We start from the raw sequence: 13,661 nt of genomic DNA on the forward strand, positions 1-13,661 counted from the left end.
GGTCCAGCTTGAGGGGAAAGCTCTTGGGGATGGATGGAGTTATGGCTCCATGGCTGAAGCTGTCTTCCATGGCTGAGGCTTCGAGGGGAAGAGAGGAGGAAGAGAAGAAACAGTAAAGAGAGGACGAGCTGAGCTGAGCTGAGCTGAAAAGGACCGGAGTGGTGCCTACTGGCCAGAGTGTGACCGAGTGGCCTGGCTCTGGCTGCCACCATGCGGGGTCACTGTCGAATCCTCGACTATTTAATGGCTTCTCTGTCTTGGTCGAATGTTTATGGCAATATATTTACTGCCACGGCTTGCGAGATCGTTTTATAATTTAAAGCGTTAATCGAGCGTATTGACTGTTCATAAGTACAAGTATTTTTAGAGATTGCATTACAAACTACATACATATGGATGTATATACTCCCTCCATCTATATATATGGGGCCTAATGTGTTTTTCAAAATTGGCTTTGACTATTCATAAGATTAAGAGTATATGAGTTGTATAATGTGAAAATTAAATCATTGGAAGCTCCTTTCACGTAGGATTTTGATGACATGCTTTGTGTAACTTGCATGTCATATACTTTCTCCTTTTCTAAATATAAGTCTTTGTAGAGATATTTCACTATGAACCACATACGGATGTATATAGACGCATTTTAAGTGTAGATTCATTCATTTTGTTCCGTATGTAGTCTATCTAGTGGAATCATTACAAAGACTTATATTTAGGAACGGAGGGAGTATTATTATTCTAACATGTGGTTAAAGTTAACCTCAAAAACTGCATTAGGCCCTATATAGATAGATAGAGGGACAAACCCAGTGCATAGAAGCTCCCACACAAGGTGGGGTCTGGGGAGGGATTATAGGAACCTAGTCTTACCCCTGCAAAGTGCAATGCAGAGATGCTGGTTCGAACCCAGGACCTTTTGGCACAAGTGGGGAGGACTTCACCACTGCGCCAGGCCTGCCCTCTTATATAGATAGATAGAGGGAGTAGACATATTTTAGAGTATAGATTAACTCATTTTGCTCCGTATATAGTCCATAGTGGAATCTCTAAAAAGACTTATATTTAGAAACGAAGGGAGTACTAATTTTGCTTGAGTTAGGATCCCCACATTTACTTACTTGTAATGCAAGCTTAGAACAACTCTAGTAGATTCATCGTATCATCGATCATCATTCACCACTTCAATTGGATATAGAGCCGATGACGTCCAAACTCCGAGTCATCAGACTCGTTGCATCAACGATCATCATCCACCACTTCATATGGATATAGAGCTGGCGACGCAAACTCAGTCATTATCTTGGCTTTCAAATCCTTTATTTTTATTTAGTTTTTTTTCACCATCGTCCATTTTGTATGGGCAATTTAAGCTTAAATTAGATGTATCAGGTAAATAACTTTATAACAATTACAATCTTTGCAAAAATCAGCTGCTTTATACATATAATTAATGATTTTAAAATGTCCATTTAGTGACATTGCTATCTAGTATTGCCACTACCTACACTAGTGGTGGTCGACGACTAGAGTCGACGCCTCTAGTCATCCTCCGACGACGACGACAACCACAAGATATCCATAAGTATGTGTAGGCACGGGACTCACGAGCGGCCACTACAAGTTGCTGCCGCTCCTCCTTGACGCCCCTTCGACCATCAACGACTCAACTACTATACACGCCAAGCAAACACGCTCCTCCTTCCATGACTTGATGTCCACTTGCTGCTGGTACCTTTGATGGGAGAGGAGAAAGCTTGTGCACAATGAGTCGGTGCAAGATGCGAAGAGAGTTGCGCAAGCGGTATGTGCTTTAGCAACTAACTATGCTATTGCATGTGATCCAAAGGCCTCGTTAAAGAGGGGAGGTTGGTGCAAACCCCCTAGTGGATATGTCAAGTTAAATGTTGATGCGGCCTTTGATTGGGATTTGCTTCAGGGGGCGATGGGAGCAATCATCCGAGATGATAGAGGACATATGGTTGTAGCTGGAAACAAGCTCATTGATTCATGTTATGATGTACTAACTGCGGAGGCAATGGCTCTGAAGTTTCGATTGAATATGGCGCTCATAGCTAGGTGCAATAGACTGATTGTCAACTCGGATAATCTTGAACTCATGGAAATAATGAATAAGGATGACCAATATGCTGGAGATGACGTAGCCATTGTTGATGATTGTTATCATTTGGCTTGTGAATTTAGCTCTATTGTCTTCGAATTTTGCCCCAGAGAGTCGAATGTGGTTGCACATGAACTAGCTAGGATTGCTAGAAATTCGCTTTGTAATGAGTGGTTAAATAATGCCCCTTCTGAGCTTCTTCCCCTACTACTTAAAGATGTAAGCCTGATCACAAATGAATAAAGAGGAAGTAAAGTTGTCAAGAAAAAAGAACTCAAATTTATCATATTCTCTTGAAAGTGTGGTTATTTTTTCATCTTCTTCTTGTTGGTTGAACTCATACAATATCGAAGAAGGCCAACAACTTTCCCGTTTGTGCAGAAACAATGTTTTATGTCAAAGAAACATAGTTAGGAGTTCATGAAGAAATAAGTTTTCTGCTGAAGGAACTATGTTTAGATTCTGGAAAAACAGTGTTTGATCAGGACCAGCTACCCACACATTACCTGAGAATTCCAGAACCTACCTCATTAATTCCCAAAGTTGGTTTTCTTTCACATCTAAGTTGGTTCCCGGAGCTAGTTTGCTTTCACGCTTAAAGAGGGGGTGTCCCTAATATAAATAGCCTAGCTCTTCTACCGATAGAGCGGCGATGATGCGCGTAGACACCGGCCGAGGAGGCGAGCAACTGCTGGGCGAGGTGCGCCTACCGGGCGGGAAGGAGAGCACTGCCATCGATGGGGAGGCAAGTGCGGCCATGTACAGGGGAGGCAAGCCCGACTGTCGGTCGACGATGGCGCCGAGGCACGCGACCCTTGTATGGGGAGGTTGCCGAGCTCCTACCACCGGGTAAGGGAGCACATAGCATGTAGCAGTCGAAGAAGACGCGTGACCATCAGGATAGGGGGGCGTTGAGGCGCGCGGTCGCCAGAAGACGGCGGCGTCGTGGCGTGGGAAGCGGATCCTCTAACATGAAGAAGGGAAGTCACCTAAACTACAGTGCAAACTAGTGTAAACCAGAGAAGGAAAGTCACGGATACCGTAGCGAACACTGTACTTGTTTACTGTAGCAGATACCGTACACAGTTACTGTTGGTATAAATAAATTTAAAATTAATTATATTTCACCATAATTTGTTTGTATGTAATTTTTGTAAATGTATAAAGTAGATTTGTAATTTGCAAAATAATTCAAGTCAGTTTAGCCTTACTCATATGGATGTGATGGAGAAAAGTTAGAGAATTGTAGCTTACGTGACTTTTGTCCTTCGTGTCAGAGGATCCACTTCCCGTGGCGTGCTGTCACCGAGCTCGGACCCCTTCCTGCCTTCCGCTGCTTCCACCCTTTGATTCCTCTACTAGAACCGGTTGGCCTGCAACAAAGCAACTGTTGCGGTGGAAAGGATCACACCCGCTGTCCATTTGCAAACTTACACTAGGGAAGAGGGTTGCTCTTGAGCCATCCGATTTAAAAATAGATCGGATGGCCACAAAGTTTCACGTCCCCCCTGCTTTACATTTCTTGATATTATAACAGAGTTCATCCCGATTGAACTTTCCTCCATGACTTTATTTACAGCCCCAACATGTGTTACGAACACTATACACGTGGCACACCCGACTACTTCATTGGTACTTACACATCCTCTACAGAAGAAAGAAGCATCATCACTTCACGCTGTGAGTCAGGACTCAGGAGCCGTGGCATCAACCATTGATCATTATGTACAGTGCAAGCCCTGGTCGCCATAGCTCGGTGGTAAGTGTACAAAGCACCCGCCGGCCGCCTGCGTGCATGAGCATGGCGCACGGCGCGCTCAGCCGGCCGGCCGGCGGCCATACCGCACGCTTCATCCGCTCCTCCTCCTCCTCTCGAGCATCTCGCTGAACTCCTCGTCGGTGGCCTTGAGCATGTCCGGCAGCGGCAGGTCGACGCCGGCGTCGGCGGCTGCGCGGTGCCGCGGCGCGATCCGCTTCTCGAGGCTGAAGGTGAAGTACTGCGGGAAGGCCTTGACGTCCTCCACGCCGCCGCCCATCTCCTCCACCAGGTACTCGAACTTGGGCTTGTAGTTCCTCTCCACGTTGAAGGTGAAGAGGGCCGGGCAGCGGAGCGCCATGGCCACGGCGTCGTCCCGCGACATGCCCAGCCCGGCCAGGTACTCCAGCTTGGGCGCCATGGTGCGCTCCACGCTGGAGACGAGGAGGATGGGGTCCTGGAACGCCAGCGCGCGGTTGTCCCGGAAGCCGAGGCGGCGGAGGTAGATGAGCGCCGGCCGGAGCTGGTCGCGGACGCTGCAGGACAGCACGCGCGGGCACTTGACGACCACGCGGCGGTAGGCGGCCTCCGGCACGCCGAGGTCGTCGGTGAGGAAGGCGAAGACGGGGCGGAGGTCGGCGCGGACGCTGGCGGTGAGCACGGACGGGCACATGCCGAAGACGCGGCCCAGGTCCTTGAAGTGGAGCCCGCGCGACTGCAGGAAGGTGACCACCGCGTGGATGGACTCCGGCGCCGCGTCCCGGAGCGCCGGGTTCAGCGACAGCGCGCGCCCGTAGTCCACCCCCATCAGCTCCAGGCTCAGGATCTTGTCCCGCATCGCCGACGGCAGCTCCGGCAGGTGCAGAGACAGCGCCTCCGCCGGCGTCATGGACGCTGTGTTCTCGGCCGTCGTCGGCAGGACGGTCGCCGCCGCGGCCGCAGCCACGGCCGGCGGCGACTTCTTTGGCTGCACGGTGGTGATCGCCGCGGCGGCGGTGGAGGGGAGCTTGGCGGAGGAGGGCAGGGAGTGGGGCTTGGCCACCGGGAGGGACGTGGAGGCGTAGAAGCTGCAGAGCGGCATTGTCGCTCACGGCCGGAGCTTGTCTCCCAGAGCTTCTTGATTTGGAGGCTTGGAGATTGAAGGGGGGAAGACGATGATGGGGCTGCGGCGAAGTGGAATCTCATCCACTTCTCTATCTCATCGTTGGTGATGACCTGGCGCGCTGGGTGCTGCTCATTGGGTGGTCAGATTTTGAACCAGAAAGAGACCGCTCGGTACTACTCAGCAGAGGCGCAAACAAGAGACAACAAGCGATAGACACATCTTTTCTGTCGTTAATAAAAGTGAAAAAGGCTCAAAGATATTTTTTCATCACTGAAAGTGAAGTATGTCCTCTGTGGATTCGAGCTAAATTATTTAGGCCAATGCTAGGCACCGGTCCGCCGGCGCTAGCTTTCGGCCGGTCACGTGCTAGCCCCACGATTCAATTACATGCAGCCGTCTGATCTTTCTCCCCCACATCTTCTTCCTCGCACGTTTCTTTTCTTGTTGTTCTCTGCTCGCACTGCCCTCGGCTGATTTGCAGGTCGCTCTTCCCCCTCACCATAGGCCCATAGCCCCAGGACCCAACGATGTAGCGCTGGTCGCGGCGGCGTGCAGCGGCAAGTCGCGGTCGTCGTGGCGCGCGGTCTGGTCTCTGGTGCTGTCGCAGCCCTGCCCGCGTCCCGTTGCAGCACGGGGTGCGACGACAGGCGCCTCGCCACAGCCTCCCCCGACGAGGCTGCTCGTGGCAGCGAGGCCGTGTGTCGCCTCCAGCACCTGTGGATGCCGGCCACATCACCCCGTTTCCCCGTCGCCTCCATCATTAGCAGGGACGTCACAGGAAAAATCCTTCAATGGTCGAAGCAAAAATCATAGCCAGTCGCCACAAAAGAAACCACTCCTCATCGCGAATCCAGCAAAAACAGTCGCCGGTCCCAGCACAAATCATCGCCGGTTCCAAAAAAAAAATCGCCGGTTGTAACATTCTCTGTCGGCGGGTTCCAGCAAAATTATCGCTTTGGTGTGGCCCAAATCGCAGCAAAATCAGTCGCCGCTTCCAGCAAAATCAAACGCTAGTTCCAGCAAAAAGCACCACCCATTGAGGATCCCCAACAAAATCGATAGCCGGTTCCAGCAAAAATCGCCGGCGGTGCGAGCAAGAAAAAACAACGGTTGTAGCACCGGTGCCGCCTGGGTGTAAAACACCATTAACGATTCCAGCATCTCGGACTGGCGGTCGTAGCACCTCCGCACGAAGGTTCAAGCACCTCCGCCCCACGGTTGCAGCTTCCCTCGTCGCCGGACTTAGTCATGACAGCAACCACCGCCGCCCAGCCGCCACGGCGCCACCGCCGCTGCAACTTTGCACGCCACCGGTTCACGGCCCGCACTACACAGGTTGCAGGCTTCCAGCCCAGCGCAGGCCGGTTGCAGCTCCCACTTGAGGCTTGCGTCCTTGCCGGCAACGGCGACGCGATCTCCGGTTGCACAATCATGCCATCTCGCCACCATCGCTGCATCATCCATGGCCGGTGGTTGTAGGGCGTGTTTGGTTGCCTGGGTGGCTTTCGGCTGCATTGCACGGGGGAACCTGGGTGACCACGGCCTGGCTGAGCTGATGCAAAGTTGAGCTAAGATGGGTGTTTGGTTCCCTGTGTATACCATGGCTGTACGAGGTGGATTTTTTCTGAATGTTGCTGAAAAATATGCGGAAGGAGGAGCATGCACCAGCGCGAAGCAACGGGATTCACGGCTCGGTGGTTCCACATAGTTGGATCCTTCCTTGCGGCGGCCGGATCTGGCGTGCGGAGCGCCGCTTACTGGAGACGAAGGAAGATGGCCGCAGACAATGGCAGCAGCGGCGGCCGCGCTTGGTCGAGGAAACCCACCAGCTAACACGGTGTTCTTCCCTGCGGCGGCACGAGGAGGCAAGATTCGGCGGCGGCGGCTGCGCTTGGTGGAGGCGAACGAAGATGGCGGACCTTGACAAGGGCGGCGACGGCGCTTGGTAGAGGACGGCGGCGGCGCTTGATGAGCAGAACGGAGGTGGTGGTGCTTGAGAAAGACGAATGAGGCGGGGCTTGGTCGGTGGGGTCTTGGCGGCGGCGCACGAGAGGCAGAAGGGAGAGGAAGGAGAAAGAGGAACCAGCCTGCACGAGAGAAACGCAGGGGCTGAGGGGGGCCTGCTTTTGCATCCACCGGGCCAGGCTAAAGGGCCCATACAGCTTACCAAACACCCAGATTTTGCATGGTGGATGCGAGCCCCATGCAATACAGGGAACCAAACACCCCCGTAGCAGCCGTGGCCAGCGGTTGTAGCACCCTCGCGACCCGCTTGTAGCTTGTCGGACAGCAGCGTGGGTTGCGGTGCCACCGGCCGGCCTCGCCGCTCCCTTCAGCTAGAAACACGCGCCAAGGGGTGATTAATCCATGGCGTAATGATGTGCAGCGGTATGATGTACGGAGGTAGAAGACGCATGAGTGTGTGGCTAAGAAGATAAGGCCGGTCGGGAAGATAAGGCTTGGGAACGTGTCCTGCCTACAGGTTAGGTGGACCCAAGAAAAGCTTACGTGGGGCTGAGGGACGAGCCTCTGATCTCCACCGATCGAACGTCCCGTGCGCGACCGGTCCGCCGGGTACAAACATTTTATTCTCAAGGTTCAGGGTGACTCACACTAAGTAAGTATATATATGTTCCTTCGAACTAGGTGTCAGGACTTTCCCAAGAATATAAAGTATCTTACAAGTTTAAACTGGGGGTGAACAACAATCAATTCACTTGCAAAATTCTGCAAATGTTCCTTTTGGAACAAGGGATGACGAGTTGAATCGACTCTTCGGATATAAAAAATCACTGGAACAACAATATATCGAATTGCCAGAGACACCATAGGCGACAACACTCTACAGACTAGCTCAAATGGATTATTAACTGGTTTCTTCCTCCGATACCAGACCTAATTTTGGAAGGGTACAGCAGGCAGCAGCACTGCGCGTAAACAAGCACCCGGATGCGCCAATCTGGACCTTGGCCGAATGCTATGCATGTTTGAGAAGCAGGTGGACAAAACGAGCTGGCTGGGTGTGAAGAAGCTTCGCTCAACATTTCCCATGGCTTTTGTTCACTGAAGTCCTTCTCGCCAGCTTGCGGTTAGAAGCTGCTTGATCATCCTGCGCAACACGGAAACCAGAGTTCTGTGAGGATAGCTTGGTGCACAAGAGAACAACATACTATGTGAGCAGTTCAACTCTGAAAGGCGCATTGGTGGGGTCGTCCAGATGTCACAGCTAATGCAGATCACTTGCTCCAGGTTTTGAAATATGGACAACAGCTACCAACTTTCAGTGTTTTATATGGTGAACTCCGAGGAGGTGCAAAGAAGAAGAAATGGAGAAGATGAGCATGACAAAAATTACCATGTTCAGCGAGGCCGCAGATTCAGACCGCATTGTTTGATTTTGAGATTGACCAAGAGACTGGAATGTATCAAGTGCATCAACAGTCAGCTGCCAGCCAGAAAGTTCTGGACTGCCTGAGCTGGAACTAGTATCATAACAGCAAGCTGCTGCAACAATCCCATTGACCCATGGACAGCAACTGTTGTGATGCTTAACAGGATCAAAATCTGGAAGACCTGGTTCATAGTCGTTTTCTCCATTTGTTGCTCCTGAGAAACAAATAACAGAGTATCGATATGAGCAAAACACAGATAACTGAGCAGAACAACAATAGATTAAAAACATATGTGTAAGAAATAATAATAAATAACATGTGTTTTAGGCATAGGATAACTGAGCAGTTTGCATAGGATGACATTTAATTTGTTGGAATAGCAGGTGCTAAAACCGATCTGAGATCGATGCCACCTGCCCTGAAAGTCTAGCTGGCTGCTCCTTGGTCACAAACAGATCACTTTGAATACTTCAACTTCAAAGGAAGCATGGCTAGCAAGTACCTCTACCAGTCAAATAACCGTATAGTTTAATAGGAAAACATAGCATGAAGCCACAAAAAATAACGCAATTCCCCCCAAAAAATGTATAGAAATTATCATTTAGGTTATATGAACCAAGAAAAAGGGTTGATGATAATTACCTAACCCATTCTGCAGATCATAATGCAACCCTTGATCATCAGTAGTCAGTACTTTGCCAGCCTGTGTCACTTCCTCTTTAGATGCATCAAAACCGGCATATACCCCAGCATTGCAAGAGAGCGAAGGATGCATGCTGCTTTCATGGCCAATGGCATGTCCTATCTTTTTTCCACTCTCACCAGAATCGGCTTTATTAGAACCAAAATATTTTGATCCACTGTCAGCACGGCCTGTTGAACGGAACACAATATCTTGGCTGTCTCCATGAGGTTCTTCCCGATCAACTTCTTCAGGTACAAACTCATCCATCAATCCAGGCCCTGGAACTGATTCACCGGTATGGCCCATTGTCTCAGTAAGGTCAGTAATAGGTTCTGCATCGCCTACACCACTCTCAGTTCTTTGCACAGATACATCAATGCCATGAATTTCAGCCTCGTCACTAGCACCCATGCCAACACTTCCACCACTAATTCCTAAGCTAAGTTGATCCCTTGCAAAAGCAGGAGTTGTGCCTGCATTAAGGACTTCCTCTCCTTCATTAGTACTGCTTCCTCCTATCTCCCTTCCATCACTTCCAGCAGCAGGCTGTGCACAAGCACTTTGCTGTGCTTGGTTGCTATCGTTGAGATCAAAGGCGTCGTTCATTTCAATATTCCTGTGCCCACTAGATGAAGGCATATTAATATCTATACCAGCATCTGGATGGTACTCAACACTCTCCATCGAATCTTCATCAGCACTGCGAACATCCATTGCGATAACAGAAGACGCCCTCATAGAATCTCTAGCAGATGGATGCTCAACAGGAGCTAGACCAACAGCTCTAGAGTGACCGAACATACTAATATCCACATCCAAGTCAAAGCACAAATTTCTACTAGGACCAGCTCCAGAAGAAGATGGAAGATTGGCATCAAAAAAGTTGAACCCGCGGGATTTTTTATTCTTGGTGTCAGAATCTTGCACGTCATCGTCAACTTCTTCACCATCACGATCAATGACAGTTCCTTCTATGCTGTCAGCATGTCGAACCATGTCTTGTGGCTTGTCAGCTGTGCTCCCACCTTCCTCAAGGTTACGCTTCCGCGAGCTTGGACCCCGAGACTCATATGATGTTGCACGATCACCAACTTCACTTCCAGCGGGCTGTGCAATCATCAGATCTCTTCCCATTCCTCCATTACAACACTCAGACGCAACAGCCATTGAAGAATGAAGTGGCGGTAGTCCTCCAGCCATGGATAGATTAAGGTCTACTCCAGCATTTGATACTAATTTCCCCTCATAAGTTGCTGCTTCATCACGTCCTTCAGCTTGATCTCTTACCACCCCATCATTAACCCATCCATTGATCCCACTGGCTGCGCTAATTCCACGCGTCAGTGTTAGCTTTTTGCCTGTTTCTGGTGCATCAGTGTTATTTGGACTAAAACGAGTAGGACGTGACACAGATCTGAAGTCCCAGATCCTAACTGTAGCTCCACACAGGCTGCAATCTAATAAAGGTGAGCTCATGCTGCATCCTGAATCTTTGAGGGGCCTTTTGCCTTTTCCTTTATCTTTCTTGGCTGATGCAGAGAATGAACTTTTCTGATGTTCAACAAGAGGGGAGTAGAACATTTCATCTGGTTCATTTGAAAGTGCATTTTTAGCTGAGTGGGTTGAATTTTCTTCACAGTCCTGAACATTTGGAAGCCACCTAGGCTCCCATCCACAAAGGCTTATAAGCTTCTGCGCCTGGAAAGTAAACCAGAATAAATGTTTAAATTAAAGGAAGATGCAAGATCAAAAGGCATCCAATAATAATACTACAGTGGTGCCACAAATCACACACATATACGAGAAACAGAAAAACGTACTCTTGAGAAGCCACAAGATGAACCTTGATGGATGTCAACTCCTGGTGTATTCTCAGCTTTGTAACCCAGCTCCCCAGATAAGAAGCTAATCGATTGGGTTAACAGGCGGTTAATCTGAGCAGCCCTTGTCAACCTCATGTTCTCAATTGCAGACAGAGCAATCACAGGAAGAGAGAGAAACTGTAGAAGTCCATCACATCGATCTTTAAAACCTCCAATAAGCGCTGACTGTGTAAGGTGGAGCTGAACCAAGTTATCAGCACAGCTATTGCCCCTCCAGGGACAGCTATTCTTGTGTGATGCATCAAGCTGCGCCGCAAAGGCTTCTCCAGCATTTGTAACTAATACAGAACACAAAAAGAAAGGTTTCACAGCTGAATAAAATTCAGTTTGCAAAGGGGGGCGTACAACCATTTTTTTCCAGCCTAACACAACAGCAAGACATGAATAACATCAGTGAGACCTATGAAAAATTATGGCACCGGACATATCTGTTACCGTTGATACTATGTAATGTTGTCACTTACTTTATCAAAACAATGGCAGGTGTTAATCAGTAAATCAAACTGTTGAATATTAATAATTGTGAAGCAAGAGTATGGCCTATAGATATATTTTCTATCAGCAAGGAGCACAATATACGATGGCTCATGTAAAATCTGAAACTATTATTTATACCAAATCAAATCTATTTAGTTAGACTGAAAGGTGAAAATACAGACATCTCAAATGCACAAATCAGATAGGTGGCAAGCATAAGTGCATTGCTAGCCATTACATAGTTGAATGCATAATTTCTTGGTTAATGAATATGAGCTAAATTTAAGTTCATGTCGGATAGATATACATCAAAAGGATAATACTTTCAGAGTAAAGACATTTAAAACATGGTGGTGAATGTATTGGTTTTTAGCACTAGGAGGCAGTGTAGCATGAAGAAACCTGTGGACCAGGACAATAGCAATACGCCAATACCAGCTACTTCTCAAACAAATGTAGTTTCAATAATATCACATACCTTCAGTTGGGGACCAGGATGCCAGTGCACTGAATATAAGATGCGCACCACATGATTCACATTCAATTTTGTCCATATCAACATTTACCCAGCCTCTTTGAGCACAAACCAATGAACTGGCAGCCTGCAAAAGTTAATTTCAGCATATATTATGATGGCAGGAGTAGAACTTTCTTAAATAGTCCCACGATGTTATTCTAATTTGAACCAAATAGAAACAACCAACATGCCAATTCCATTGTTTATAAGGCGGTAAGGCGACCTAAGGCGAGCACCACCCGCTCTAGCGCCTAGGAGGACGCCTAAGCACCTAAGGCAGGCATATTTGTAAGGTGCTGCCAGGGCGCCTTATCACCTAAGCGTCTAAGGCAGGACGCCTTAAAAACAATGCAGCTAACAAAGGAAGGAACTGTGGCCTTGATCAAATTCAGTATTAACTAAACTAGTGATAAACATCATAAGTGATATCATAGGAAAACTCTGACTGTGCTTATGGATTTAGGTCACCATGAGTCCATGATTATATTTTATTGCGAACTAAAATATAAAAAGCAAAGTTTAACACACCATGGCATTCAGCACTTGTATCTTGATACTTTCAACAACGTTAAATTCCTATAAACAAGAAAGAAGAGATGACCTTCGGCTTAGCTTCCCAAGTTGAAGGTTTGAATGTTGCCAGTCGACGAAGTAAGTCTCCACGCTCCCATGGTCTACAAGATGGTGCAGAATCCAAAGCAGTTCCAACAGCATCAAAGCTATGAGCAGGTCCGTAGGCATGTGGTGCAACATGTGATGAGGAATCAACCCTGGAAGCTTGTCTGCTACCCAACCAATCTATGCTTACTATATTAATTTGCATAGCAGGCGATGAGGCACCAGCAGAACTGAAAAAGCAAAAGAGGGTTCAGTGCAAGCGATTGAAAATTAGGAGTTTGTGACAAGACTCCCAACAAAGTATTGTGGCCACCTGGCGAAACACTAAATTGCAGAAGGATGATACTGAAATCAGTTTTACCTCCAAAACAATTTATGGAAAACAAAAACACTTATAAAGCTTTAAGAATTCTAACAAGCAGAAATAGCAGCGCTGCAGACCCAGGTCTGAGAAACTGACGTCCCTCGAAAAGGACTAAGCAATATGGCACCACAAGTTCCAAGAATACCATAAGGTTTTGCATCATCCAGTACCAATGGCACAGTCCATCATTTTATCCATTTTACAGAGGCAACGACCATTAGACAGCACAGATCCTAGGGTTCACAGCTAGGGACAGAACAGCTAATGCATAAGGCGCTGTGACTGGTTTGTGATTAACATGGTCTCTTGCTCAGGACTCTGCTGAAACCCCTGTTCAAGATGGTGAGGTACCCTCTTTTCCTTGCTAACAGCCTATGCGTCAAACTCGACTACTCTTTTCCTTGCTCCTTTCTAAACTTGTTGGATGCTATTTCCTCATCATAACTCGGTTGAGTGTTGAAAGGAAAAAAAGGGGAAGTGCTACAAAGATACAGAGCAAAAAACCCTATATTTTTCACAACAGTAGGTATGAATTGTGCCACCAAATATCTTCAGCTTGCACCTAAAACTGATATGCTCCATCCATAGGAGAGTGACAGCGCCATGGCTGTAGATCATAGCCCTCCTCCTCCTCCCTAATGGTTTAATCGAACATTCTGCGATCCTACCCTAGGTCTCCGCAGGAATCGTACCCAAAATAAATCCAGCTTTCGCTTCGATTCGGCGAATCTACCACCAGGAG

General features: G+C 48.2%; 2 protein-coding genes across 2 annotated transcripts in view; both read right to left on the reverse strand.

Annotated features, from left to right (window-relative positions):
- Positions 1–3,665: 3,665 nt before the first annotated feature.
- Positions 3,666–7,508, reverse strand: LOC123113578 (transcription termination factor MTEF1, chloroplastic). The gene has a single exon (XM_044534865.1). It carries the CDS (start codon positions 4,957–4,959, stop codon positions 3,973–3,975), a length of 987 nt encoding a protein of 328 aa, XP_044390800.1. The 5' UTR covers positions 4,960–7,508; the 3' UTR covers positions 3,666–3,972.
- Positions 7,509–7,587: 79 nt separating this feature from the next.
- The window catches only part of LOC123113576 (uncharacterized), a 6,695-nt gene continuing 621 nt past the window's right edge, over positions 7,588–13,661 (reverse strand). Inside the window, exons 2-7 of the mRNA XM_044534863.1 lie at positions 12,539–12,785; positions 11,899–12,022; positions 10,881–11,221; positions 9,018–10,758; positions 8,339–8,589; positions 7,588–8,092 (exon numbers count right to left, since the gene is read on the reverse strand). Coding sequence (XP_044390798.1) covers positions 8,021–8,092; positions 8,339–8,589; positions 9,018–10,758; positions 10,881–11,221; positions 11,899–12,022; positions 12,539–12,785 — 2,776 coding nt within the window. The 3' untranslated portion in view covers positions 7,588–8,020. The remainder of the gene's footprint in view (positions 8,093–8,338; positions 8,590–9,017; positions 10,759–10,880; positions 11,222–11,898; positions 12,023–12,538; positions 12,786–13,661) is intronic.

This window comes from Triticum aestivum, chromosome 5B (assembly GCF_018294505.1).
Source record: "Triticum aestivum cultivar Chinese Spring chromosome 5B, IWGSC CS RefSeq v2.1, whole genome shotgun sequence".
Classification (NCBI taxonomy): Eukaryota; Viridiplantae; Streptophyta; class Magnoliopsida; order Poales; family Poaceae; genus Triticum; species Triticum aestivum.

Excerpts from the sequence above, each read along its gene's own strand:
- LOC123113578 (XM_044534865.1), bottom strand. The coding sequence starts at position 4,959 with ATGCCGCTCTGCAGCTTCTACGCCTCCACGTCCCTCCCGGTGGCCAAG.